A 24791-nucleotide genomic window follows, 5' to 3' on the forward strand; every position below is an offset into this window, starting at 1 on the left:
ACCAAGAAATCCACCCATAAGTAACCTCCAACAGTGAGTCCCATACATGTGGAAGAGGGGGAGAAAATGTAAACATGGTGCTCCCTTGGAGGACTAAGACCAGGCCTGCAGTACTTCTGAAGGTGAAAGGTACATCTCTGGGCACTCCCACCTTGCTCACTCCCTTTTGTGTTTGGAGCCATTTGAGTATTTAAAGTAACCCCTGTCCAAACCAAGCACTTAATCCAGGAATTCAATCCTGTTTTTCATACCCACTCCTCCTATCATAGTCTAACTCACTATCACCTCTGCCCAGGACTGCTTAAGCCACCACATCAGACTCCATTACCATCCTTACTGTTCAATAATTTATTCTCAAAGCAGCTAGAGTTTTCTTTCAAACACATAAACCACATCCTGTCTGGGCAGGTTTTATTTTCCAAAGATGGCCACATGACCACTTTTCCCACATGCTCTTACAGGGTGATAAGGAAAGGCCACATCAGTAGCAGGGTCTGTGTTCCCTCCCCTTGACACTGGGCATGCTTTTGCAGTGGCCTCCATGAGAAGAACAGAGCAGACCTCCAGGGCTGAGTTAGAAAAGGCAATACAAGCTACCACGGGGATCACTCTCTTTTAGGATACTTGTTTTAGAAACTCAGCCACCGTATTGTGAGAAAGTCAGGCAGTCACATGGATAGGCTACGTGCAGCCCTTCTGAGATCCCAGTTAAAAGCCAGCATCATCCAGTGGACATGGGAGTGAGGGAGGCTTCAGATGACTTCTGATCCTAACCTTTGAGCTGCCTCAGCTGCCCCAGTGAAGCAGAGACAAGCTGACTATCAAGTTAAGCCCACATTGCAGACCTGTGAGCAAAACAGATGTCACTGTATTAAGCTACTAACTTTAGGGTTGGGTTATGTGACGCAGTAGAAAACTGGGACATTATCACTTCCCTTGCTTAAAACTCCCCGATGGCTCTTCAATGCTGTATGAGGAATCTAATGTCCTTACTTTGGTTTAAAAACTTGAAAATTGTGCCTAGATCTCTCTAGCCCCTGACTGTCTCTCCTGTCTCATCTTGCTCCCCTCAGCCTTCTTCCTTCTACCACAGCCACATGCTCCTTTTTCTCTGTTGAATCAACTGAGCTTGCTCCAACCTTGGGGCTCCTGTATTTGCTGTTTCTTCTGCCTGAATGCTCTTCCCTGGATTTTGACGTGACTGGCTTCTTCTCATCTGTCTCAGGTTTCAGTTCAAACATCACCTGCTTCACTGGTTGCCAGGACTAGCTTCTGAGTTTCCTTCAGTTTCATGGTCATACATATAATATTAGATAAGTCGGGGTAACATTTTTTTGTGTGTGTGAGCTGTGTTCAGGTGCAGAGATGCAGGCATGGAATGATGTTGGATTTAAACAGAGTTGGAAACTCATCAGGTGACTATGGTGAAAAGAAAGAGGTCTGGTGACAGTGTTTCACTTTGTTCATATTCCAGATGTTTCTGATACCATTTTTTGCCAGGTGTATTAATCAGTATTTGCTGGTTGTGCTGCAGTAACAAAACTGCCCAGAAGCTCAGTGTCTTCTTACAAACCCGGCTTATTTCTCACTCCTACCACATCTTCCCCCAGTTGTCTATAGTTCTACTTGAAGTCTTCATCTTGGGACCAGGCTGATGAGGTTGCCCTGTCTAGGACATACTGCTCATGGAAAAGAGGAAAAGGGCAGTAGTAACATCATCCAGTGGCTTCTTGTGGACATGGCACCTGTTATTCATTGGCCAAAGTGGGCCACAGGGTCAGATCAGAAGTCCTCAGCATGGCAGTACACTGCTCCCACAAGGAGGGGCTGCAGAAGGGTGACTTTGCAGGGATGGGTTAGGCAGGGAATAATTTGAACAAATAATAAATTCTAGCACACCAGCTTAGCATGTTTTGCTTCAGTGCACATTGTTCTCGGCCCCTTTTAAAGGAACTGTGTGTCAGTAATCACGACTCCCCACTGAGTCTCCATGAGTGCTTTGTACTAAGACAGTATGCTAATATTGAAAGAGCCAGTCTCAAAGGTGTGTTTATCAGGAGTTTTTTGTTTGTTTGTATGTTTGACTATTCTTTGGCTCATTTGCAGTCAATGAAAGAAAGATAATCTTGGCATGCAAATTCCTGTGTTCTCTCCAATCCATCGCTTTCAATTCTGTGTTCCTCCAGATGTATTTATTGAGTGTCCACTGTTACCATGGAAACTATATTCCATGGGAGGGGCAGATGCTAAACAAACAAAAAATAGGTAAAATTAAAATAGGTGCATCAGAGTGTGATAATATAGAAAGGAAGAGAAGAGGCTTGGATGAACATGTCAGTTAGTCCCAAAGCTGTTTGTGAGAGCGTGTTCTAGGAAAGAATAACAAGCACCAAGTCCCTGTCTTGTGAGCATGCTTGGCATGTTCAAGAATTAGCAAAAATGCCACTGTGATTGGGGTGTGGTGAGCAAGAGAACAGAAGAAGGAGGTGAGGTCTCAGAGACATGCCAAGGACTTTCACTTATGCTGAGTGAGATAGAAAGCACTGCTTGGTTTCAAACAGAGAAATAACATGGTGTAGCTTTACTCTGGCTGCTGTGCTAAGGAAAAACAATGGAAGAACAAAGAAGCACCAGGAAGGCAGATTAGGAGACACATTTCCAAGGAGGCAGAAATGAGGCAACAGAGACCTGCATGGAGGTATTAGAGATTGGGGTAGGTATAAGTGGTCAGATTTTAGTTATATTTTGAGCATTATGATGGTAGCTATAGGTTTTTGGCAGATTTTAAAAAAATCAAGTGAAGGCACTCACTGGGCTAGGTGTGGGAGAGGAGGGGTGGGGAGGGGAGGGACAGTGGGGAGGATGGGGAGGGATAACACTGGGAAAAATGCCTGATGTAGGCAAAGTGGGGGGAGTGGGGGATGGAGACAGCAAACCACCATGGCTTGTATGTACCTATGCAACAATCCTGCAGGATGCAGAATGTGCACATGTACCCCAGAGCCCAAAATACAATAAAAATAATATAAAAAATCAAGTTGACTAAGTTCCCCTACATTTCTAGTTTACCGAAAGGTTGTTGTTGTTTTTTTTTCCATGAACAGGTATTGGAGTTTGTTAAATGGCATTTCTGTGTCTATTGATATGACCATGTGATTTTTCTTATTTAGCCTATTGATGTAATGAATTCCATTAATTGATTTTTTAAAAACTTTTTTATTAGATTCATGGATACATGTGCAGGTTATATTGATAAACAGTGTCATGGGGTTTGTTTACAGATTATTTCATCATGCAAGTATTAGGTCTCATACTCAGTAGTTATTTTTTTTCTGTTCTTCTCTCTCCTCTCACCCTCAACCCTCAAGTGTCTGTTGTTCCCTTCTTTGTGTCCATGTGTTCTCATCGATTAGCTCCGACCTGCGGGAACATGTGCTGTTTAGTGGCTTCCTGCTCCATCCATGTCCCTGCAAAGGACATGATCTTCTTCTTTCTTATGGCTGCATAGTATTCCATGGTGTATATGTAAACACATTTTCTTTATCCAGTTTACCATTGATGAACATGTAGGGCGATTTCATGTCTTTGTATTGTGAATAGTGCTGCACTGAATATATGCATACATGTGTCTTTATAAAAGAACAATTTGTATTCCTCTGGATATACACCCAGTAATGGGATTGTTGGGCAAATGATATTTCTGTCTCTAGGACTTTAAAGAATTGCCACACTGTTGGTTAATTGGATGTCTGGGGCGAGAAGAATGGTGTCCATGATGACTTCAAGTGTTTAGCCTGAACAACTGCAAAGATGGAATCACTATATATAGCAATAAAGGAGACTGTGGGAGAAGCTGATTTGGGAAGGATAATCAGGACTGTCAAGAATTTTATTTCATACAAGTTATATTGAAATGCTTCAATGTCTACTCAGACATCCAAGTCAATATATGGTACAGGCAGCTGGGTATATAAGTACAATATAAAATATGGGCTGGGGGTAGAAAGTTAGTAGTCATCACAGGAGAAATGGGATTTAAAGTGAAATCATGAGAATGAAAACTCTCACTAAGAAATAGATACAGACAGAGGAAATAAATCCAAGAAGTAAGACCTGGAAATTTCCAACATTTAGAGCTAGGGGAGAAACAGCAAGGTAACTAGAGAGGATTGGCCTGTGAAGTTGGAAAACAGAGAGTGGAATCTGGAAAAGTAATAGGAATGTGCTTAGAGCAGGAGAGAGCAATCCACTTCCCAAAATGATCGTGAATGGTGTAAGATGCATGTTGAGAATTGCTTGTTGGATTTGGAGAGAGGAGATAATTGGTATCCTTGAGAAGAACTATTTCAGTGGTGGTGACAAGATGAAAACCCAAATGACAATGGATCCAGGAGAGGATAAGAGAAAAGGAGACAGTGCATTTATTCTATGGTGTTTTTCCTTTAAAAAGAGAATAAGAATGTATGCAATAGCTGAAGAGGAATGTGGAGCAAGTGAGGACTTTTTTTTCAAATATGAGAAAGGATGACATGTTTGTGTGTTAATAAAAAGGAGTAAGGAAAGTGGATGATGCATGGTAGAGGATAAACAATAAGTACATCACCAAGGGTGTACTTGGTCAGAGAAAGGAGACTAGGAAGTTGATCTATAGAAACAGGAAATGTGTATATGCATGTGGGCAGATACATGTGGTGATGGAAATGTATAGAAGGTACTTTCTTAAATTAGTTCATTCTCACATTGCTATAAAAACATACCTGAGACTGGGCTGGATAATTTATTTTAAAAAATCAGTTAAATCAGCTCACAGTCCTGTGGCTGTACAGTCTTTTGCTTTGGGGGAGCCCTCAGGAAACTTACAGTCATGGCAGAAGGTAAAGGGGAAGCAGGCAAAGTCTTCACATGGCCAGCAGGAGAGAGAGAGAGGGAAGGGGGAAATGCTACACACTTCCAAAACAACCAGATCTCATGAGAACTTGCTCACTATCAAGAGACCAGCAAGGGGGCAATCTCCCCCCATGATCCGATCACCTCCCACCACCTCCCCCTACAAAACTGGGGATTACAGTTCAACAATGAGATCTGAGTGAGGATGCAGAGGCAAACTATATCACTTCTGATGGTTTCTACTATGTATAATGAAGTACGAAGCAAAGTGATTGAGAGTGAAAATGGGACAAAAGATACTGAGAGGTTGAGGAGAAAGAAAAAGAAATAGCCAACCAGGAGAGGAGATAAGTAGACTGATTAGTGAAATGCTGTGAAATTTGTGACCACACTAAAAGTCCATTCAGGTTAGTGGTCAAGTATTCAAAGTTTGAGCAGTCACATAACATTTGCTGTGTTCAGCTGCAAACATGGAATATGTATAACATTGAATTTAAACAAGATTGAAGTTTGGTCAGGTGCTACAGGTCAAATATTGTCCTCCCCCAAATTCATATGTTTAGTAAGCCCTAATCTGACTGTACTTAGATATAGGGATTTTAGGAGGTAAGTAATGTTTAATGAGATAATAAGTTCTAATTATCTCATTAAAGAGATTCTAATCTATAAGAGTGGTTCTAAACTTATAAGATTGGTGGTTTTATAAAAAGAAGATAAGAGAGGGAGAGATGTCACTTTTTCTTTTCTTGTGCTTGCAAGAGTAAAGGCCATGTAAAATTATAGGGACAAGGAGACCATCTGCAAGCCATGAAGAGATCTCTCATCAGAAACCCACTTGGCCAGCACCTGATGTTGGACTTCCTAACCTCCGGAATTATGAGAAACACATTTCTGTTGTTTAAGCCACCAGTATTTGGTATTTTGTTAAGGCAGCCTGAGCTAATGAAGAAAGGCATTGGGTGAATATAGTAAAGGAGAAGAGGGCCAAGGAAGTTGAGGGTACGCAAGAGAATAGTTATGACCATGAACCATGATTGGGTGAGGAGGGAAGTAATGACATGATGTGGAATGTAGGGTTGTGTAACCGTTGAGTATGGTAAAAATCAGTGAATTATGGATCTAACTTGATTTGAGAGTCTAACATTCAAAGGGATAAAGTGGCAAGATGGGAGGTGATGGTCAGAAAGTGGGATGCTTTCTATTAAGATTATAGAAGTGGTATAGTCATTGATAGTGGCGAAGTCATGAGCCCATTGTAAATATCTTCAAAGAATAAAGACAAGTACATGGGTAGAGTGTCTTAAATGACTAGAAAAAGCTTAGGTAGTGAGTAGTTGAGTCTGAACACATGAGCTTCAAAGCTGAGGGTGATTAGAGAGAAGGAAGTGGCAATGAAATGGAAATGAAGACAAAGGAGACTATTTATTAATATACATGTAGGTATTCTTGGTCCACAGAGAACCAAGTTTCCATTGGAGCAAAATATGAAGAGCACACTTAGAGGAGAGGCTAACCATAAAGACTTTGCTAATGGCTTCTCTGAGTTTCAGAAGCACAGAGGACAGGGAAGTGCTAGGGGAAGGCAATACAGTCAGATTAGGACATGTGAAGAGATTGGTGGCATTTCAGTCCAGATAACAGGAAACTACCTGAGAGTTTAGATGCATGAATGCTGATGTACCATGGGAAAGGACATTATGGAATTTGTTATGATTCATTGGTTCTGTCTTTGACTCTGTTCCTAAGCCTGTTTTTTGCCCTTCTCTGGATCTTGAGAGACTAGCCTCCTTTCAGGATGCACTGTTTAGACTGCTTTGTTCTCTGGCTTCCAGTTGTTTTTGACCCATGGGAGGCTCTAGCAGGTAATCAGAAGGCAGGAGGAGAGAGTTCACCATTTCCTCCTGCTTCCTCCCTGCCTCTTGCTAATTCTGGCAATGGCTGAATTCCTCAAAGTTCAGCTCTGTGGGCAGCCCCACCTTACCTGCTCCACCTCTTGCTAGTCAAGGGTGGGAGATTCCTTCTCCCTGTGCTGGTCCCTTGGTAATTACCATTGCTTGTTGGTTCTTGCATCCCTGCTAATACCCAGCCCCTTCATTAACATTCTCCAGCTGAGTGGCACTTTTGACTCATGCCTGGACTCTGGTGGTCTTCCTTCTGCTAATAGGGCTACCATGTGTGGGTGTGCCACGGACAGTTCTGCTTTACGTAATTTCTACCAATGCAATTATTAACTGTACCCTCTTTCCCTCTCAAAAGTCTTTTAGTTTTGATGAATGATAAAGTCCCTTGGTTCTGTTATGGTCTTAAATACTTATGAATTTGAATCTCTGGATGACCTTCCCTCTGGCCAGGGTCTTCTTGGTTTCTTACAATCTTTCCCATCAAGAGAGAGGCTGGGTGTCTGGAGAGGGGTTGAGCTCTTCCACTCCCTCCTCACTTTCAGAGTTAATGCATCAATACATATTCTACAAAACTACGTCTGGAGAAATTCATAGTATATTCTCCCATGGCTTCCTCTATTTCTTTTTTTTTTTTTAATTTTCATGTCTTGGGGCTGGAAGGTCTATCTGTCTGATGTGCATTCTCTTATAAAAATGTGGGGGTTAAGAACAGTGGTTTGCACCTGTAATCCCAGCTCTTTGGAAGGCCGAGGTAGGTGGATTGCTTGAGGCCAGGAGTTTGAGACCAGCCTGGCCAATACGGAGAACTCCCATCTCTACTAAAAATTAGCCTGATGTGGTGGTGCATGCCTGTAGTCCCAGCTACTTGGGGGACTGAGAATTGCTTGAACTGGGGAAGCAGAGGTTGCAGTAAGCCAAGATCGTACCACTGCACTCCAGCCTGGGTAATAGAGCGAGACTCTGACTCAAAAAACAAACAAAGAAATAGGGATATGACAGAGATGAGATGAGAATGGTTATGACAGAGGTGAGAAGTGACTGAGGCCAAGAGATGGATCCTATCATTTCTTCTCATTGCTACCCAGAACATCAATGTTACATCCTTATATATAAGAGTACTTATATTTGTAAGTATAATACAGCTCTCTTTAACAGGCATTCTTGGCATGGACTCTGAAGTGTTTGAAGCATGGGTTACCTATTCTAGGAGGCTGCAAATGAGGAATGACACAGGAAAAATGGCAGTGAGTTACTCATGGGATCATGTGACACCTTTCTTTAAGACAACAGATCTCAACTGGGACCACTTTGTCTCCCAATGCCTGGAGACTTCTGGTTGTCCCAGTAGACGAAGGAACGTGATTGGCATCTAGCAGATAGAAGCCAGGGATGCTGCTAAACATCCCACAATCTACAAGGCAGTCCTCCACAAGAAAGAATTACCCAACCCATAATATCAACGCTGCCAAGCTTGAGAAACCCTGGCTCAGGAAATGATAATAAATCTCACACAGAGACCAGCTTTTCTGTAGAAACAATGAGAAAGACTAAGTGATTTCTACTTGGACCAAATTGCAGGGTACTAAGGAGACCATATTTTCAAAGGGGCTTGCTTAGATTCTAAATTAATTTCCCCTAAGGCTATATTGGAAAACAGAACTAAGAGAAAACCACTTTTACTTTGGAATTCAAGTTACAAAGCCTTTCGAATCTTTTCTACCCTGGCAGTCACCCCTCCCTGCTAACACTTTTTTGAGGGTAGAATTTGCTATTCTAATGAGAAATCAGCACACCAACTAAAAAATGATAGCAATGCAAAATGCATCTCTCTTGAGCAAAGTTAATTTAGGTATATAGTGTCTCAGTTGAAATACTGTCTTCCTTTTTTTTTCTCATGAATTCTAACTTCGAATAAATGTGGCTGCCATGGTGTCCCTAGGAGAGAGTTGCTAAGGAAACCAAAAGCCAACCCCACTGCTGGTTCTCTACATCCCCATGGAATGTCATTATGGCCCATCAGTCATTGTGAGACTTAGAGACACCACAGCGGACAAAATGATGGCTTTATCTGTTTATCCCAGGAGAATAATTCCAAGAAGCAGATTTACCCAGTGCCATCAGAAGATTACCTAATGACCCTTCCTGGTAATGAGACGGAAAATGGATGTCATTCATATAAATGCTACCTTGGAATACATCGCCAAGTCCTTAACATTGTGATTATAAACATGCAGAGCCTACTTTCTGGTAGATTGAAAGAACATATCCACAATAGTAGCTATCAGCAAGGCCAATTATATACCACGTATCCGGGTTATTGCTTGGAACACAATTCATTAATTTTAAAATAACCTTTATATAGTTGCAGCAAAAGCTAGCAAAAACTCATGAAACTCTCCCAAAGTGTGCCAGGAATAGAAACTAATTTGGGGCAGAATTTTTTTTTAACTGGTGTTATTTTATCTGTAATATAGCACCAGACAATGGCCAAGGAGAATTTTCAGTGACTGGGATTACAATGCTATAGAAGGGATGGTTGTCATAAATCGGGAGACCTAATCAGATAGATAATATTATAGGAGAACAAAAACTATCTCCCAGTACCTGTAGGGTTGACCTCCAAGTGATCCCGTAGCCCCACCTGGAATTGCACTACGTTCCTGCAAAGAGGGGCCTCTCCAACTCCTGTCTGCCATGGTGCCTTGACTGATTAATTCCCTCTGTATACACCTCTGCCTGCTAACGCCAGGGATTTTTTTCACACAGAGCTATCAACTTGGGCACTATGTATTCCAGCCTTGCATGTACCTCCAGAGGTCATTTAATTCCTTCTGTATGACCACTGTCAACTGCAGCTTACCTGTGCTCTAGAGTATTTTTCCTTTCCTCTTGTTTCAGACACTAGGCATTCTACGACCTGCACCTCATACAAACCTCCACTCCCTCTGCCTGCCTGCCCAGCAGGCTTGGGAGCGGACCGTTCCTGCATGCCCAGCCACTCTAGACCAGCTCTGGCTCCAGTGAGTCACTGAACCTCCTCGCTATGCACTGGCTTCAACCACAACTCCAATAAGATGGGAACGTCTTCCAAATTTGTCCTTCTTGGGGTATTCTCTCTCAGTTCCAGGTTACCTTTAAAGTTCTTCCCTTTCTCCCTCCCTCCTTCCCTCCTTCCCCTCCTTCCCTTCCTCCCTCCTTCCCTTCTTCCCTTTTTCCCTCCCTCCCTCCCTCCCTTCCTTTCTTCTTTCTTTCCTTCGTCCCTTCCCTGCCCTTCCTTTCTTTTCCCTTCCCTTCCCTCCCTCCCACTCATTCTTTCTCCCTTCCCTTCCTTTCTTCCTTCATTCCTTTCTTTCTTCTCTTTCTTTTGTCTCTCTCTCTTCTCCCTCTCTCTCTCTCTCCCCACCTCTCTCTCTCTCTCTCTTTCTCTCTCTGTCTCTTCTCCCTCTCTCTCCCCACCTCTCTCTCTCTCTCTCTCTCTCTCTCTCTCTCTCTGAGTCAGAATCTCACTGTTGCCCAAGCTGGAGTGCAGGTGCAGGAGCTCACTACAAGCTGGAACTCCTGGGCTCAAGCAATCCTCCCTCCTCAGTCTCCCCAGCATCTGGAATTACAGGTGTGTCCCACCACTTTAGTAGAGATGGGGTCTCACTATGTTGCCCAGGCTGGTCTCAAACTCCTGAGCTCAAGCGATTCTCCAGCCTCAGCCTCCCAAAGTGCTGGGATTACAAACATGAGCCACTACATTGGGCAGTTTTCTTTCCATCTTTATCACTACTCTCCAATGATTACTTATGTTACAATTCCCCTGTTTAAATTACTTAATGATATTTATCTTCTAGTTGGACACAGAATGATGTACCCTTCTCTCTGCACTCCCTACCACCCAAGAATATATGTTAGCTCATATAAATGAACTCTGATATCATTTATTTTGTTGGCATGGACAAAAACCAAAAGTGTGTACAGGCTGCTGGAAGCTGTTCTGTGTTTCCCAATGGCTGGTCTCTGAAAGATCAAAAGTAGATTGCTCTGTAAAGACTCAAATTAAAGCAAGCATAGCTTTCCTCTTCTCCTTTATCTTAGGAAATGCTCACCCTCTCTAGATGGGAAACAGCTCTTTGTTTCAACTACAGTCATCTATAGCATAATATTACATCAGAGCCACAGTTCTGTGTTTAGAGCAGAGTCACTTTCTTCTCTTTGCTACACAAAAAGCTATTCCCATGCCTCTGTATGGTGCCTTTCCTCATCACTCTGTGTGTGAGTTTGTGTGGGGGTGGGGGGGGCACAGTACATTGCATAGTGCTTACTACGTGTGTCAGACAGAATTTCATGTCTTTATATATTAACTCATTTAATCCTAATCCTCCTATTAGGCAAGTACAATACTTCTATTTACAAAAGAGGAAATGAAGGCCATTGGAGCTTAGTTTAACTTGCCCAGGGTCACAAAGCGACTTGACATTTCTCATTTTGCGTGTGCTACTCTTATAGGTGATTTCACTTGTATCTAAAATAAGAGAAGATAAGAAGCTAATGAGCCAGTGACCCTAGTGAAGTGTGTCTTTATTATACATGATTAAGCATGGAAAAACATGAAACATAAACATGATGGATTTTGTTTTTTTCATTTGCTTTTAGCTTACCGTATTGGAAGAATAGAGGAAGCCATGGGAGAATATACTATGAATTTCTCCAGATGTAGTTTTGTAGAATATGTATTGATTCTACTTGTCCCTATAACTGACCACGAACACTACATTTCTAGGAAGAGGGTAGACCACAGGTAGATAAATCCTATTCATGGAGACTTATTTTCTTCTGATTTCAAAAAACGATAGTGTTTACTAGAAATTTTGTAATGAAGTAAAAATTGAGTAATACTGGACTCGAGCCAATGCTTCACACATATGATGTGAACTAACACCAGTGTCAGTCATGAGATACCAAGTTGTTTGCTGGTTGTGTTGGAACTGGTTTTAATCTTAGGATGGAGTTTATATCACAAGGGATTTGGCAAGACCATGGAATTATACATCAGGCTGACTTGAGTTTTGAACCCCACACCAATATTCATTGGCTGTGTGATTTCGGGTACCTTATCTAACCCTTCTGAGCTTCAGCAGCCTCATCTGTAAAGTAAGAGTAAGGTACAATCATCACAAGGTGACTATGGGGATTACAACCTGGAGACATTAGAGCACACACAAAGTTGCGAGCTAACTATTCGGCTTGAGAATGACCCACTTCCCTGTGGGATGGAAGTCCAGGCTGGTGAGACTTCTGACACCCTCGGCTTTAGGCTAACACATCTAATGCAGTGTTCTAGGTCCTTATGCTTGTGGCTGATTACAATTTCCATGTTTACCTGAAAATCAAAAATTTACTGTCTAATTCAGAGATTTCCAAATGACAATATCAGCCTATCTGAGTCATATATGTCAACGAGGATTCCTGGTTTATACCTTAGAGATTCTGATTTAGTGGATCTACAGGAAGACTTGGGAATCTGGGCTTAGAAAGCTCCCTGGAGGTGGCAGTCAGTTCATTTCACAATCTAACGGGTTCCATGGGTGTGTACACTTTGTGAAAACTCATTAGTTGGTGCATATTTCTGTATGCATGTGATACTATACACCAACAGAAGTTTAATTGAAAACAAAGGACCTCCTCAAGTGATTCCAAGATGCACCCAGATTTGAGAGCCACTGGTTTTCCATCTTTTCCAAACCATATTTAGAAGTCAAAACAATGGCTAGGTGCAGTGCTCACACCTGTAATGCCAGCACTTTGAGAGGCAGAGGCAGGCAAATCCCCATCTTGACAAATAATACCAAAATTAACGAGGTGTGATGGTGCATCTGTAGTCCCAACTATTCGGGGGGCTGAGCGGGGAGGATGGCTTGAGGCCGTGAGTCAAGGTTGCAGTGAACCAAGATGATGCCAGTGCACTCCAGACTGGGCAATAGAGCCAGACCTTGTATTAATTCTTTAGAAAAGTCAAAAATTACATATATGATGTATTTCATCATCAACGAAAGAACATGGGACAAACATGCTTGGCCAGCTGGAGTAGTCACTTCCCAAAGTTGCAGAAGAATAGATCTTGAAAACACATAGAAGGTATCTAGCATGAGACTTGCATTTTATAGTTGAAGAAACCAGGACCTGGGAAAGGAAGATGATTCCCTATGTGTCCCAGCAAGGAACTGGCAAAGCAGACAGGTATCCTGATGGCTTTCCTGTCCTGCCTGTATAATATGCGAGTCACTTGTAAAAACATACCCACATTTCAAACATAGCTCTAGATGCACAAGAATGTTGGCCTTGGTGACCTGGAGACTCCCTGCTGATGGAGGGCTTGGCCGTGGCTGAATGCCTGAAGGTAAATGAATGATTCATGCCTGTCAGCATCTTATGCTCTGATCCACACCTTTTACTTCTGTTCAAACTTCAAGACATAAAAAAAGGCTCAAGAATAAAGCACTTTCAAGTTTCTGCTCAAGTGCTGTCCTTCACGGCAATTTTGTTTCTGAAATCGGAATAGTACTCCTCAGTCGCTGGGCCTTCCGCTGAACTTTAAAGACAGAGAAAATGAAAAATGGATTGCTAATTGCTCTTGTCTTCATTGCTGCTCAACTAGAAATTAAAAGCCGTAGCACTGTGGAGCCAAAGATTATAGATTGTGTACAAAGTGGCACACTTGTAGTTTTCTTCTTTTCAAGAGCAGTTAATTTTCTCCTAGGAACTCTCACAACTCACTGTTTTATCCAGCATTAAGGAACTGAAAGCAATTGCACATGTTAAGCTTTGTAAGTGGTATTTATTTGTAATTTTGCTTAAGAGATGAATCAGTTAAGACTTATACAGAACATCAACATGTCTAAACACAGGGTATCCAGAGGCAATTGCTGTGAATTGGACTAGTGGTTTGGTTCCAATTTTGCTACTGTTCTTATTTCATTTCTGGATAAATAGGGTAAGCTAAGTTCATAATGCTGCTGAGACATTTTTTCCCCATGATGATGGATAAGAAAGCAGATAGAAATTCACTGTCAATGTCTTAATCAGACACTAAACAGATGAAATAGATTAAGTATCCGACTTCCTAACCAAAAATAATGGGATTGTTTCCTCCAACCAATTGAAATGATGGGACAACTAAATTATGTCACTTGGGAAGGACATTTTTAAAAAACAGATCACAATGGAGATAGACTGATGAACAGCAGTGAAGCCAAAGCTGCGACACTTGAGTCTGAAGTCAGTGGTGCAGAAATTAAATAACTTGACTTTGACCCTCATAGTCACCCTTCAAGGCTGGCACAATATGCCCACTTTTCAGGTGAGAAAATTAAGGCGCAGAAAGGCTGCCCCCAGGAATCTCTCAGCTAAGTGTATGAGGGGAGGGGCCACTGCAGAGAGAGGGCCAGGGAAATGTGTAAGGAGCAGGGAGCCTTTGTGCCTTCACCACAACTTGAAGCATCTGTCACCCTCTGTAGAAAATCAATTGTTAGTTGTTTGAAGAGAGGTGTTGTTCATGATTCCTGTTTAAAAATTTGGGGCCCAGGCAGTTGCCTGAAGCACAGCGGGTGTGGGCCTGGGCCCACAGAGGGGATGGCACTCGGGTTGCCTGCCTTTTGCCACCCCTGCCCTCATCTCGGGCCTGCATCTGGGAGGAAAGAAGAGTTGATGGCTCTGCCAGTTCATGTGTCCAGTACATTACATACGAAGGCCCTGGTGGGTGCTGCTGTCCTCCGTGTTACACTCATTCAGTTACCCCAGTTGGCCAGAGCAGGCCCCGTGGCCTTCACACTCCTCACTAGCTCTCTCTCTCCCCTGGGGCACACAGGCTCATACATGCTTCCATGTGCTGTGCATTGAAGCCTATAGTGAGAGAATCATCAAAGCCCAAATGCTTGATTTGGGCTTAGAAAGAGAGAAGAGCCCTTTCACATTGCCCTTGCCCACCTCGTCTTCCCCAGATTCCCAGAGAACTCATCCGTGGTGTTTGGGCCACAATCCCAGCTAAAGATCATAACCAAAGGGCACTTCGGTTCTCCATTTACTACTGTCCCTTCTGTGTGTCAACCCCTCAGAAGCAGTTTTGTCCATAGTGCAGTCTGGTAACATCACAGCTCTACTGCAAACCACTGCCACTGGCTTCTGCATAATGATTTGTTAAACAGAAGTAGCATCTCTGGCATTCATGTGCACAGCTTTAAAAAGCTCCAGTGGCCGCACTGCCAAAGTTGAAGGCTCCAGGTGGGCCAGGACTTTTGCAGGAGCTGATTGTGCTGTTTGCTGAGAAAACAAAGTGGGGTGTCATTGGCCCGAGGCCTGGCAGCAGGGCTCTGCAGGGAAGAACCAGCGAGGAGAAGGGCTGCAGAGATTGGCTATCTTCCCAATCTCTCATTTCTACAGTGCCACAATGATTTTAATTAAATACCCACCCTGACTCAGCAGCAGCTGACAAGCCTATTTGCAGAGCCAGGAGCCTGATAAATAGAGTGTTACTGGAGGTAGTCAAACTTCAAGGCCGCTGCTGGAGCCCACCAGCCCTGTCTTCTTTCCTGCCAGAGTGCAGTGCCAATGACAGCCACGTCTTCCTTCCCTTCAGTGGGACTCCCCAGGGGCTGCTTGGGGGCAGGCAAGCTGTGCCTTCGGAACACCTTGTGGAAGAGACACTTTTCTGGGTTCCACTGGTCCTGGCTGCAAGTCCTTTATTGAATCCTTCATGGGAAAGCTGCTTAATTTACCCTGTAAAGATTGCTTCTGCTTTTTGCATAGCTGTGGCTGGAAGCTGACTTCTGAGAGCTCTCTGCGGCCCCTGGAGGAAGACAGATGAGAACGACTCTCAAAGAGAGGAATCCTGGGTTCACACACCGCAGGGCAGAGTCTGGAAAGCCACAGGCTTTGTGTCAGACCCACATGGGTTCTGATACAGACTTTTCTGACTCTTACCAGGGTTCCTGGGCTAATTACTCAACTTTCCCAGCCTCAGTCTTCTAATACAGAAAATGGGGTTCATAATAATATCTATTTAATAGGTTGTTAGGAGTATTCATGGAGACAAAAATGGCAGAATGTAAGCCTTCAGTAAGTGGCGACTATCATTCCAATGCATAGTGTCTAGATAGATGATGGATAAAACCAGAGCCTATGGCAGAGCTGCCAAGACAGAGCAGATGTTTATGAGCATTTGCATCGAGCTACATGGTTTGCACATCATTCTAGGCAACAGGAGAAAAGAGTTTTCTGTTCCCTCTCTCCAAGGAGAGGAGTCAAGGTCTCAGTGATCCTGCCTCAGGCTCTTCTGCTTCAACATGTAATGCAATTGTCTCATAGTGTTTGCCAGCCAGCCAAACAGTGTTTGCCAGATTCAATTACTAATCAACAAATTTTTACCCCTTTCCCTCTCTACCTTTAGATGACGAAATTATCTCCTTACCCATTAATGTTAAGCTTGGCCTTGTACTTTTTTTTTTTTTTTTGCCAATACCACGTAAGCAGAAGTGACAGTGCCTGAGTCCTGAGTTTTGGCCTGAAGAGGTATGGTAAATTTCTGATGACCATTCTGGAAGTTTCCTACATCTGTCCCTCTAACCTGGGCCCCTAAATGGGGCACATAGTGAAAACATTCAGCCTGAAACAGAGCTGCCATAACCAGCCTTCAAACCTGTCAGGAAAAATAAATGCCTAGTGCTATATGCCAAAAGATTTTTGTAGTTATTTGTTATGCAGCAATAGCTGACTAATTCAGTCTCCTGGGGAACTGGGCAGAAAGCAAGACAAGGGTAATATCTATTCTGGGATCTTTAATCTATCTGGGGATTCTGCTATTACTCTGCAACCAGTGTTCAACCAAGAAGAAAAATAACCACCATCTTTTTAGGAATAACTCTCTGACTCCCTTCTCTGGTTTTTGCCTGTGTTAGGCTAAACAAATGAGAAAACGGTTAGCAACTATTCTCCATCTTTCCCATCTTATACCTGAACTTCTACATTTTTTTTTTTTTTTTTTTTTTTTTTTTTTTTTTTTTGAGACGGAGTTTTGCTCTTGTTACCCAGGCTGGAGTGCAATGGCGCGATCTCGGCTCACCGCAACCTCCGCCTCCTGGGTTCAAGCAATTCTCCTGCCCCAGCCTCCTGAGTAGCTGGGATTACAGGCATGCACCACCATGCCCAGCTAATTTTTTGTATTTTTAGTAGAGACGGGGTTTCACCATGTTGACCAGGATGGTCTTGATCTCTCGACCTTGTGATCCACCCGCCTCGGCCTCCCAAAGTGCTGGGATTACAGGCTTGAGCCACTGCGCCCGGCCGAACTTCTACATTTTATGGTCTCTGACTCAACTAGGACACTTTCCCAATGAGGCAAAGGTGGCCATACTAGCAGTCACATAGAGAAGGGATTAGTACTTCAAACTATTATACAGCTGTGGAAAGGTTCAATGAATTGAAAAGGATAGAATAAGCACTAAACAAATCCATGATTTATTTATTTATTAATACAACAAATACTTACCGAGAACCTACTCTCCGGGTTACTGATATAATACAGGATGCCAAATTAAGTTTAAATTTCAGATGAACAGCAAATTTTTTTTAGTATAAATATGTCCCAAATATTGCATGGGGTATACTAAAAATTATTTATTGTTTGCCTGAAATTCAAATATAACTGGGTGTCCTGTATTTTTATTTGTTAAGTCTAACATCCCTACTACTGCAATTCAGATATTGTGTTAGATACCAAGGACAGAGTAGGTAGGAAAGATGAAAAAGGTTTCAGCCCTCAAAATGCTTGTAATATCTTAGATAAGACATGCAATGTGCAAAAGATTTACGTAGAGACATGTATATAAAACATGAACATAGACATGTATACAAGTTACATATCATATGAAATCCTATAATATAGGAAGCTGGGTGCTATGCCCTGCATTGGAGGAGCAAGGTTATTAGTACATGGACTGCCCTTGCCTCAGCCCACCCCTGTGTCTTCACAGATTGCTCCACATTCCAGGTGACTAAGGAGGAAGAAAATTCAAACCTGCTTTTTGGATGGCTCTATGTGATGTTCTGGCAATTGCCAAAATTAACTGATGTCATGTTAGAGCGTACTCAGGGATGGCCTTGAAAGAACATACGTGTTAGTCTGTTTTCATACTGCTATAAAGACCTGCTCAAGACTGGGTAATTTACAAAGGAAAGAGGTTAAATTGACTCCCAGTTCTGCATGGCTGGGGAGGCCTCAGGAAAGTTACAATCATGGGTGAGGGCAAAGAGGAGGCAAGAGCCTTCTTCACAAGTTGGCAGGAAGGAGAAGAACCAGCAAGAAACTTATAAAACCATCAGATCTTGGAAAAACTCACTATCACAAGAACAGCATGGGGGAAACCATCCCCATGATACAATTAGATCCACTTGGTCTCTCCCTTGACACATGGGGATGATAAGAATTATAGGGATTACAATTCAAGGTGAGATTTGGATGGCAACACAAAGCTGTTTAACCATATCAACAAATGTTTATGGCTCAGCAAATAAATATAGCCACTCATCTTCTTGTCTGTTTTGTTTAGGAGAGAGACTGTGATTAATAATTTGGTTAGATTGTCAGAAACTCAGACGAGGCAGTGCTGGAGCATTGCTGACAAGGACTTTTGGAGAAGTGTGTGTAGCTTTTGAAATGACCTTAGAATGTCAAAAATATCTGTATCTTATATGAGGACCCAACAAAGCACTTCCACCACAGAGTGATTTCTTAATAATCAGGAGGAAAAACTGACCCAGGCAGGGAATATCTGTCAGCTTCCTTCCCTGGGCCTCCCAGGGCCAGCCCAGTGGGCAGGTGGATGTTGGTAGGAATGAAAATGATACAAATGCCTATCAACCTGGATTTGGGTTTGCCAAATCTTTTAGTTTGTTTCTTTTGTTTGTTTGTTTGTTTGTTTGAGACAGAGTCTCACTCTGTCACCCAGGCCGGAGGGTAGTGTCATGATCTCGGACCACTGTTGCCTTGACCTCCTAGGCTCCGGTGGTCCTCCCACCACAGCCTCCCCTCCAGAGTAGCTGAACCACAGAAACATGTCACTGTGCCTGGATAGTTTTTCTGTTTCTCATAGAGACAGGGTTTCGCCATGTTGCCCAGGCTGATCTCAAACTCCTGAACTCAGGTAATCTGCCTGCCTTGGCCTCTGAAAATGGGGGATTACAGGCATGAGCCTCCATGCCCAGCCTCTCTGTTTGCCAAATCGTATCTAGCTACTCAATTGCTGAGTAACCAACTTTCTGACAATAGCAACTAACTACTAAGCTAAGTTGTTAGCATAGTATCTTGGAGAGACACCTAAGTTCTTAGTGACTGGTTGATTTCCTCTGCCCTCTTCCACTGTGGAGAGACATCAGTGAAAGAGATGTATTCTGAATTTGAATCTGCTCTCCTTTGCAGTCACACTTCTGCTAGTTACCTGTATATGTCATATTATATATTATAGAATGTGTGTGTATATGGAAAAACTAGACCCTTAGCCCATGTGATTAACCTTTCCTGGAAGGGAGACAGACTTGCAGAATAAAGAATATGCTCAGAACCGGTTTCCAGTATATTATTTAGTGAATCTCATAGTCATCTTACAATGATCCATGACAAGGCCTAGAATTGGGATGCAGATCACTTAATTAGATCTAATAACTCACTAGTAAATTTTTTTTCTCCTAAATTTATGGACTCTGTTGGTCTAAAATTTTTAGTGTTCAGTTACAGAAGGCTCCACTCATGAATACAATGATTTCCTGGAATTAGGTGCTAAGAATGCCATCTGGCCATTTTGAACTCTTCATGCTATTCAGTCAACCAGCAAAAAAAATGGGGGGTGGGTACTACATGGTTGGCTGGGTCATTTAATTCTGCCAAGGAGACATGGTTTTGTATTAAGTGGTGGGTGTGAAGGATTATGAATGAAGCACAGGTGTTCCCCTGAGCACTTCTTAGCTCAACCATGCTGAACATTAGATACTAGCAAGCAGGACCACCAAGGGCTCATCTCTTCAGGAAGGAAGGATTGAATCACCTCCCTAGGCAAGCATCCCAGATCGCCTTGTGTGCTGCCGAAGGCCTAGTGGGTCAGGGACAGTATTGGGCACTGGGGAGAGTTAGATGGATCTGTTAAAGCCTTTAGACCAGTTGCAGTACAAGGATTGTGGCCTCTCCAATATTTGTTCCTATAGGTTGTATTGTTTCAAACGTTTCCAAATATTGAGAGAGGATCAACAGAAAACCAAGGCAGAAATAAATGTTATCCATAAAATTTGGTTCAAAAATCAAGTGAATTTGCTTAAGTTTGGTTGGAGTTCAGGTGGGGTGGCGTATAAATGAGTTTTCAGCATGCAAGAGTGTGTTGCAGTAAAGGTAAGAACTTTATTTTGAAAGGTGATTATAAGAAGAGGTGAGGATGAGAATGTGGGGTTGCCAAGAAGGTATATTGTAAGGAACGTGGTCCATTTTTGCTTCCCAGAATCCAATACCCTTCCCGTTTAGAGTCATCCCAGAAGTGTGGGACACATTCCTACTCACACTGGGGAAGCTGTGGGAGATATTTCTCTTCCCACATCACTGGAGGTAGAAGGAGTGCACACATGAGCTGTGCTCAGCCAATCATCACCTATCACCTAAGGTTTATCACTCAGCAACTGTCACCCAAGGTTCTCAATCTTAAGGGGGCATGACCAAGAAGGAACAGTTAGTGATAATTAAAAGCAGGTGCAATGGTACAGCTGAATGCACACTGGTGTGGTGATGGGCACTGAGACCCAGCAGCGCCAACTGCTGTTCTGTGGTTTGGGTGCCAGCATACGTGATCAGGCCATGTTCTCTCTCTGCCGTTCAGACTCTCATGATCCCTGGCTGTTTTCTGACCCAGTGTTTTGGATTTCCCTGTCATTCTGCACCCTAGTAAGGATCCTTGCAGTGAATCTTCTAGTTTAGCAGACCACACTTGATGTCTGTTGTTCACAATCAGTGTTCCTACTTTCAACAAGTGGTTTTGCACAATGAGAAGGTCTGGCACAGCCCTGGGGTGGGTGGGAAAGTGTGGGGAAGAAACAGTATCACTGAAGAGAAGATGATCAAGGACAGGTCCAGAGTGTTGGATGCGTCATGTGCAAAAAGCTGAAGTCATGCATGATGGTGGCAGAATATGGCAGAAGAGGAATATGGTAAACCAGATGGCAAATTCCTCAGAAAAGGAGGGGAAGGAATCCACTGGCTACATTGAAATGAACACAGGCAGACTGTTGAGCAGTTTAGCCAAATCGCTCATGTATTAGAGGAACAGAGATTTTTTTACATGAGGCAGAGAAGTTAGGATGTAGAGCAGACACCTGAGAGCAAAGAAAATTCATATTCCAGTTTTGTCACTTGACTCACTTCTGACCTCCTGGCATCTCCCCTCCTGTACAGATTCCACTTAGGGCTGAGCTGTGCACTTAGTTTTACGTACCCGCCTCCTTTCTTTCTTTAATCGGAAACATTTCTACAGTCTTTCTTTGTTTTATAAACATGCCTTTAAAAAGTTACACTAAAGTAACACAAGTGTAAGGCTCAAAACTAAAAAATGTAGATAGCCACCAAGGAAAAAAAAATCACCAATAAGCTCAGACCTCAGGTCAGGGATGTCAACATGGCCCCACTTTCCTGCTGTCCTGGGGAATACCTGGTATGTCAATCCCATCTGTCTTTTATCTTATTTTCTACTCTGTGCTGCTTTTCCCCCAAGGACAGCTTCACATTGCTCCTTTCCATAATGTGTGTGTGTGTAAATCTGTGAATCTGCTTCTGCAACCACAAAGTCCTATACAAGTTTAAAGTACTCTTAGCTACGTACTTCAGCTAGAAAATGGGACTGTGTGAATATATTTTTCCTGCTATTGTGTTGCTCATTTCTCTGACTGCCTCTCTTCTTATTTATTCCTCTTTATTCTGTCAGATCAGAGACTCTTTTCCCTGTGTCCCCAGAGCACTGTAATTGTGTCTTATTGAATCACACTGCTATTACCTGTTTTTAGGTCTGAATCTCTCACCAGATTAAGATGCTATCGATGCTAGGACTGTGTCTTATATCTCTTTTTATCCTTGGCTCCAAGTGCATCCTTGCTACGTAGTAGTCAGTTAATAAGGAGATATGGGAAGAATTAATTTGACTCTATTTAAATATGTTTCTGGAGGATGCAGTGTTATATCGGAAATGACTCAATATTGGTTTGCAGGTAAACTATTGAGTCTCAGCTTCTGTATAACTTAGAAGAACACTGGCTCATTGACGACATTGCACTTGTTCAATTATCTACAGATTATTAAATGCACTTAGGACCATGATCGACACAATGGTATCTAAGTGAAAACAGAGTAATTAATGGAACAAAATCACATGTAGGAAGAAAATTCAATCTTGTTTAAATTAAAACAGATGAAAAAAACTGGTGTAAGTTGTAGCACCAGATGGTATCAATACATTACACTAATTTTTCTATTCACGTATTCAATTATAGTTTAAATAAAAACTAATATGGCTAATTTATCTCATGGAGTTTGTATGCCCACCATCTGATTTTACATTCCCACAGTGTCCCGCAGTCTCACACTGCACGGTGGTTAAGCAAGCAGGGTGGGATCTGCAGGGTATCCAGAGGGGGTGCTGACTCCTGTGGGCACCATGAGGTGAACTATCACTGGGCTGGAAGTCAGTGCTGAGTTCTGCTTCCCCAAGAGTGCAGTTGCCAGATACAATGCAAAATACCCAGCCAAATTTGAATTTAAGAAGAACAAAGAATAATTTTCTAGTACAAATATGTCCCAAATATTGCATGAGACACATACTAAAGAGCTATCCACAGTTTACCAAGTACTTTCCAGTACATTTCTTTACTCTTTGCAACACATCCACAAACCAGAGCCTCAGATGCAGTGGGAAAGAAGTGGGGGCCCAGAAGGAATGATGTCCCGGCAAAGCTCTGCCATTCCCAGCACTATAGTATTCCACAACTCCCCGCCAGAACCTCCCAGAGGAGCCAATAGCAGGTAGGGTGGAGAAGTGGAACTAGGCCCTCTGACCCTCTCCTAGCACTGGAAACTGATGAGAACAGACTCTCCTTCCAGGCCAGGCCTAGAGACAGGTTAACATAAAAAATGGGGAGAAATCCTGTTCGTCACGGCCCTGAGATGCTAAGCAAAATAAATCTCTGCACCTGCTTTGTGGTGTCAGAAACTACTTTAAAGTTGAAGGAGGGAAAGGCATATGTGAAAATTTTCGAGGTTTTTTTTTTTTTTTTTTTTTTAAGACAGAGTCTTGCTCTGTCACCCAGGCTGGAGTGGAGGAGTGGAATGGCACGAACTTGGCTCACTGCAACCTCTGCCTCCTGGGTTCAAGTGATTCTCCTGCTGTGGCCTCCCAAGTAGCTGAAATTACAGTTATGTGCTACCAGGCCCAGCTAATTTTTGTATTTTTGGTAGAGATGGGTTTCGCCATGTTGGTCAGGCTGGTTTTGAACTCCTGACCTCAGATGATCTGCCCACCTTGGCCAACCAAAGTTCTGGGATTGAGGGCATGAAAAAATCTCAAATTCTTAAGAGATAGTTAGCTTCAAAATCCAAATAAAAATATAATAATTTTAAAAGACAGGACTGAGTAAAAGTTTAAGTGACCTAAATCAGATATCTTCCTGCTGTGGTGGGTGCCTATGGTAGTGATGGAATCAGAAGCAGAAGACACAGGATCACTCACAGTGGGATACGATGCTGTTGAGAACCATGAAGGAGCATAGACCACAAAGACAAGGCACTGACCATGCCCCCTTATCAAACATTTTTTCCCTTGTTTAGTAAACTTTCAGTTCAGGGGTACATGTGCAGGTTTGTTATATAGGTAAACCCATGCATGTAATGGGAGTTGGTTGTACAGATTGTCAGTCAGGTAGTAAGCCTAGTACCCATTAGTTGTTTTTCTTTATCCTCTCCCTCCTCCTACTGTCTACCCTCTGGTAGGCCCCAGTATATGTTGTCCCCCTTTATATGTCTATGTGTTCTCATTATTTAGCTCCTACTTTTAAGTGAAAACATGTTGTACTTGGTTTTCTGTTCCTGCATTAGTTTGTTAAGGATAACAGCTTCCAGCTGTATCCATGTTGCCACAGAGGATGTAATCTTGTTTATTTTTATGGCTGCAAATTTAGTATTCCACAGTGTGTTTGTACCACATTTTCTTTATCTAGTCTACCATTGATGGGCATTTAGGTTGATTCCATGCCTTTGCTATTGTGAATAATGCTGCAATGAACATCCACATGTATGTGTCTTTGTGATAGAATAATTTCTATTCCTCTGGGTATTTACCCAGTAATGGGATTGCTGGATCCAATGGTAGTTCTATTTTTAGATCTTTGAGGAATCACCACACTATTTTCTACAATGGCTGAACTAATTTACACTCCCACCAACAGTGCATAATCGAGCCTGTTTCTCCACAACCTCACCAGCACCTGGTATTTTCTGACATCTTATTAATGGCCATTCTAACTGATGTGAGATGGTATCTCATTGTAGTTTTCATTAAAATGCAACATTTTCTAAAGGGAGGCCATAGGATTAAGAAGGAAGGACATGGGCTTCCAGTTTAAGCAAACCCAGATTCACATTTGGTCTCTCCCATTTAATATCTGTGTATTTCAATGAGGAACATATGGTGGCTGAACGTCCTCTTTGCTGAGATTAGGATATAGTATCATCCTTGGGAGTATACTTACATCTCAGTTTACTCTGAAATGCATCCCCCAAACAAGATAGACCAATACATGGAAAGAGGAATAGACAGATCTATCAATATGTGATCCTGCAAGATGTCAATGGCATAATAAATCTGAGTGGTTGGTATACAGTGTTGGCCATAAAATTCATTAGTCTTTTCTGTACATTTCAGAATAATCAAAATACCCATCTGAGTTGAT

General features: G+C 42.5%; 1 protein-coding gene across 1 annotated transcript in view; it reads left to right on the plus strand.

Annotated features, from left to right (window-relative positions):
* The first annotated feature begins 2394 nt into the window (after positions 1 to 2394).
* Positions 2395 to 24791, plus strand: part of SLCO3A1 (solute carrier organic anion transporter family member 3A1) — a 547211-nt gene continuing 524814 nt past the window's right edge. The window contains exon 1 of the mRNA XM_039479926.2: positions 2395 to 2713. Within this exon, the coding sequence (XP_039335860.1) occupies positions 2693 to 2713 (21 nt within the window). The 5' untranslated portion in view covers positions 2395 to 2692. The remainder of the gene's footprint in view (positions 2714 to 24791) is intronic.

Source organism: Saimiri boliviensis, chromosome 5, assembly GCF_048565385.1.
Source record: "Saimiri boliviensis isolate mSaiBol1 chromosome 5, mSaiBol1.pri, whole genome shotgun sequence".
Classification (NCBI taxonomy): Eukaryota; Metazoa; Chordata; class Mammalia; order Primates; family Cebidae; genus Saimiri; species Saimiri boliviensis.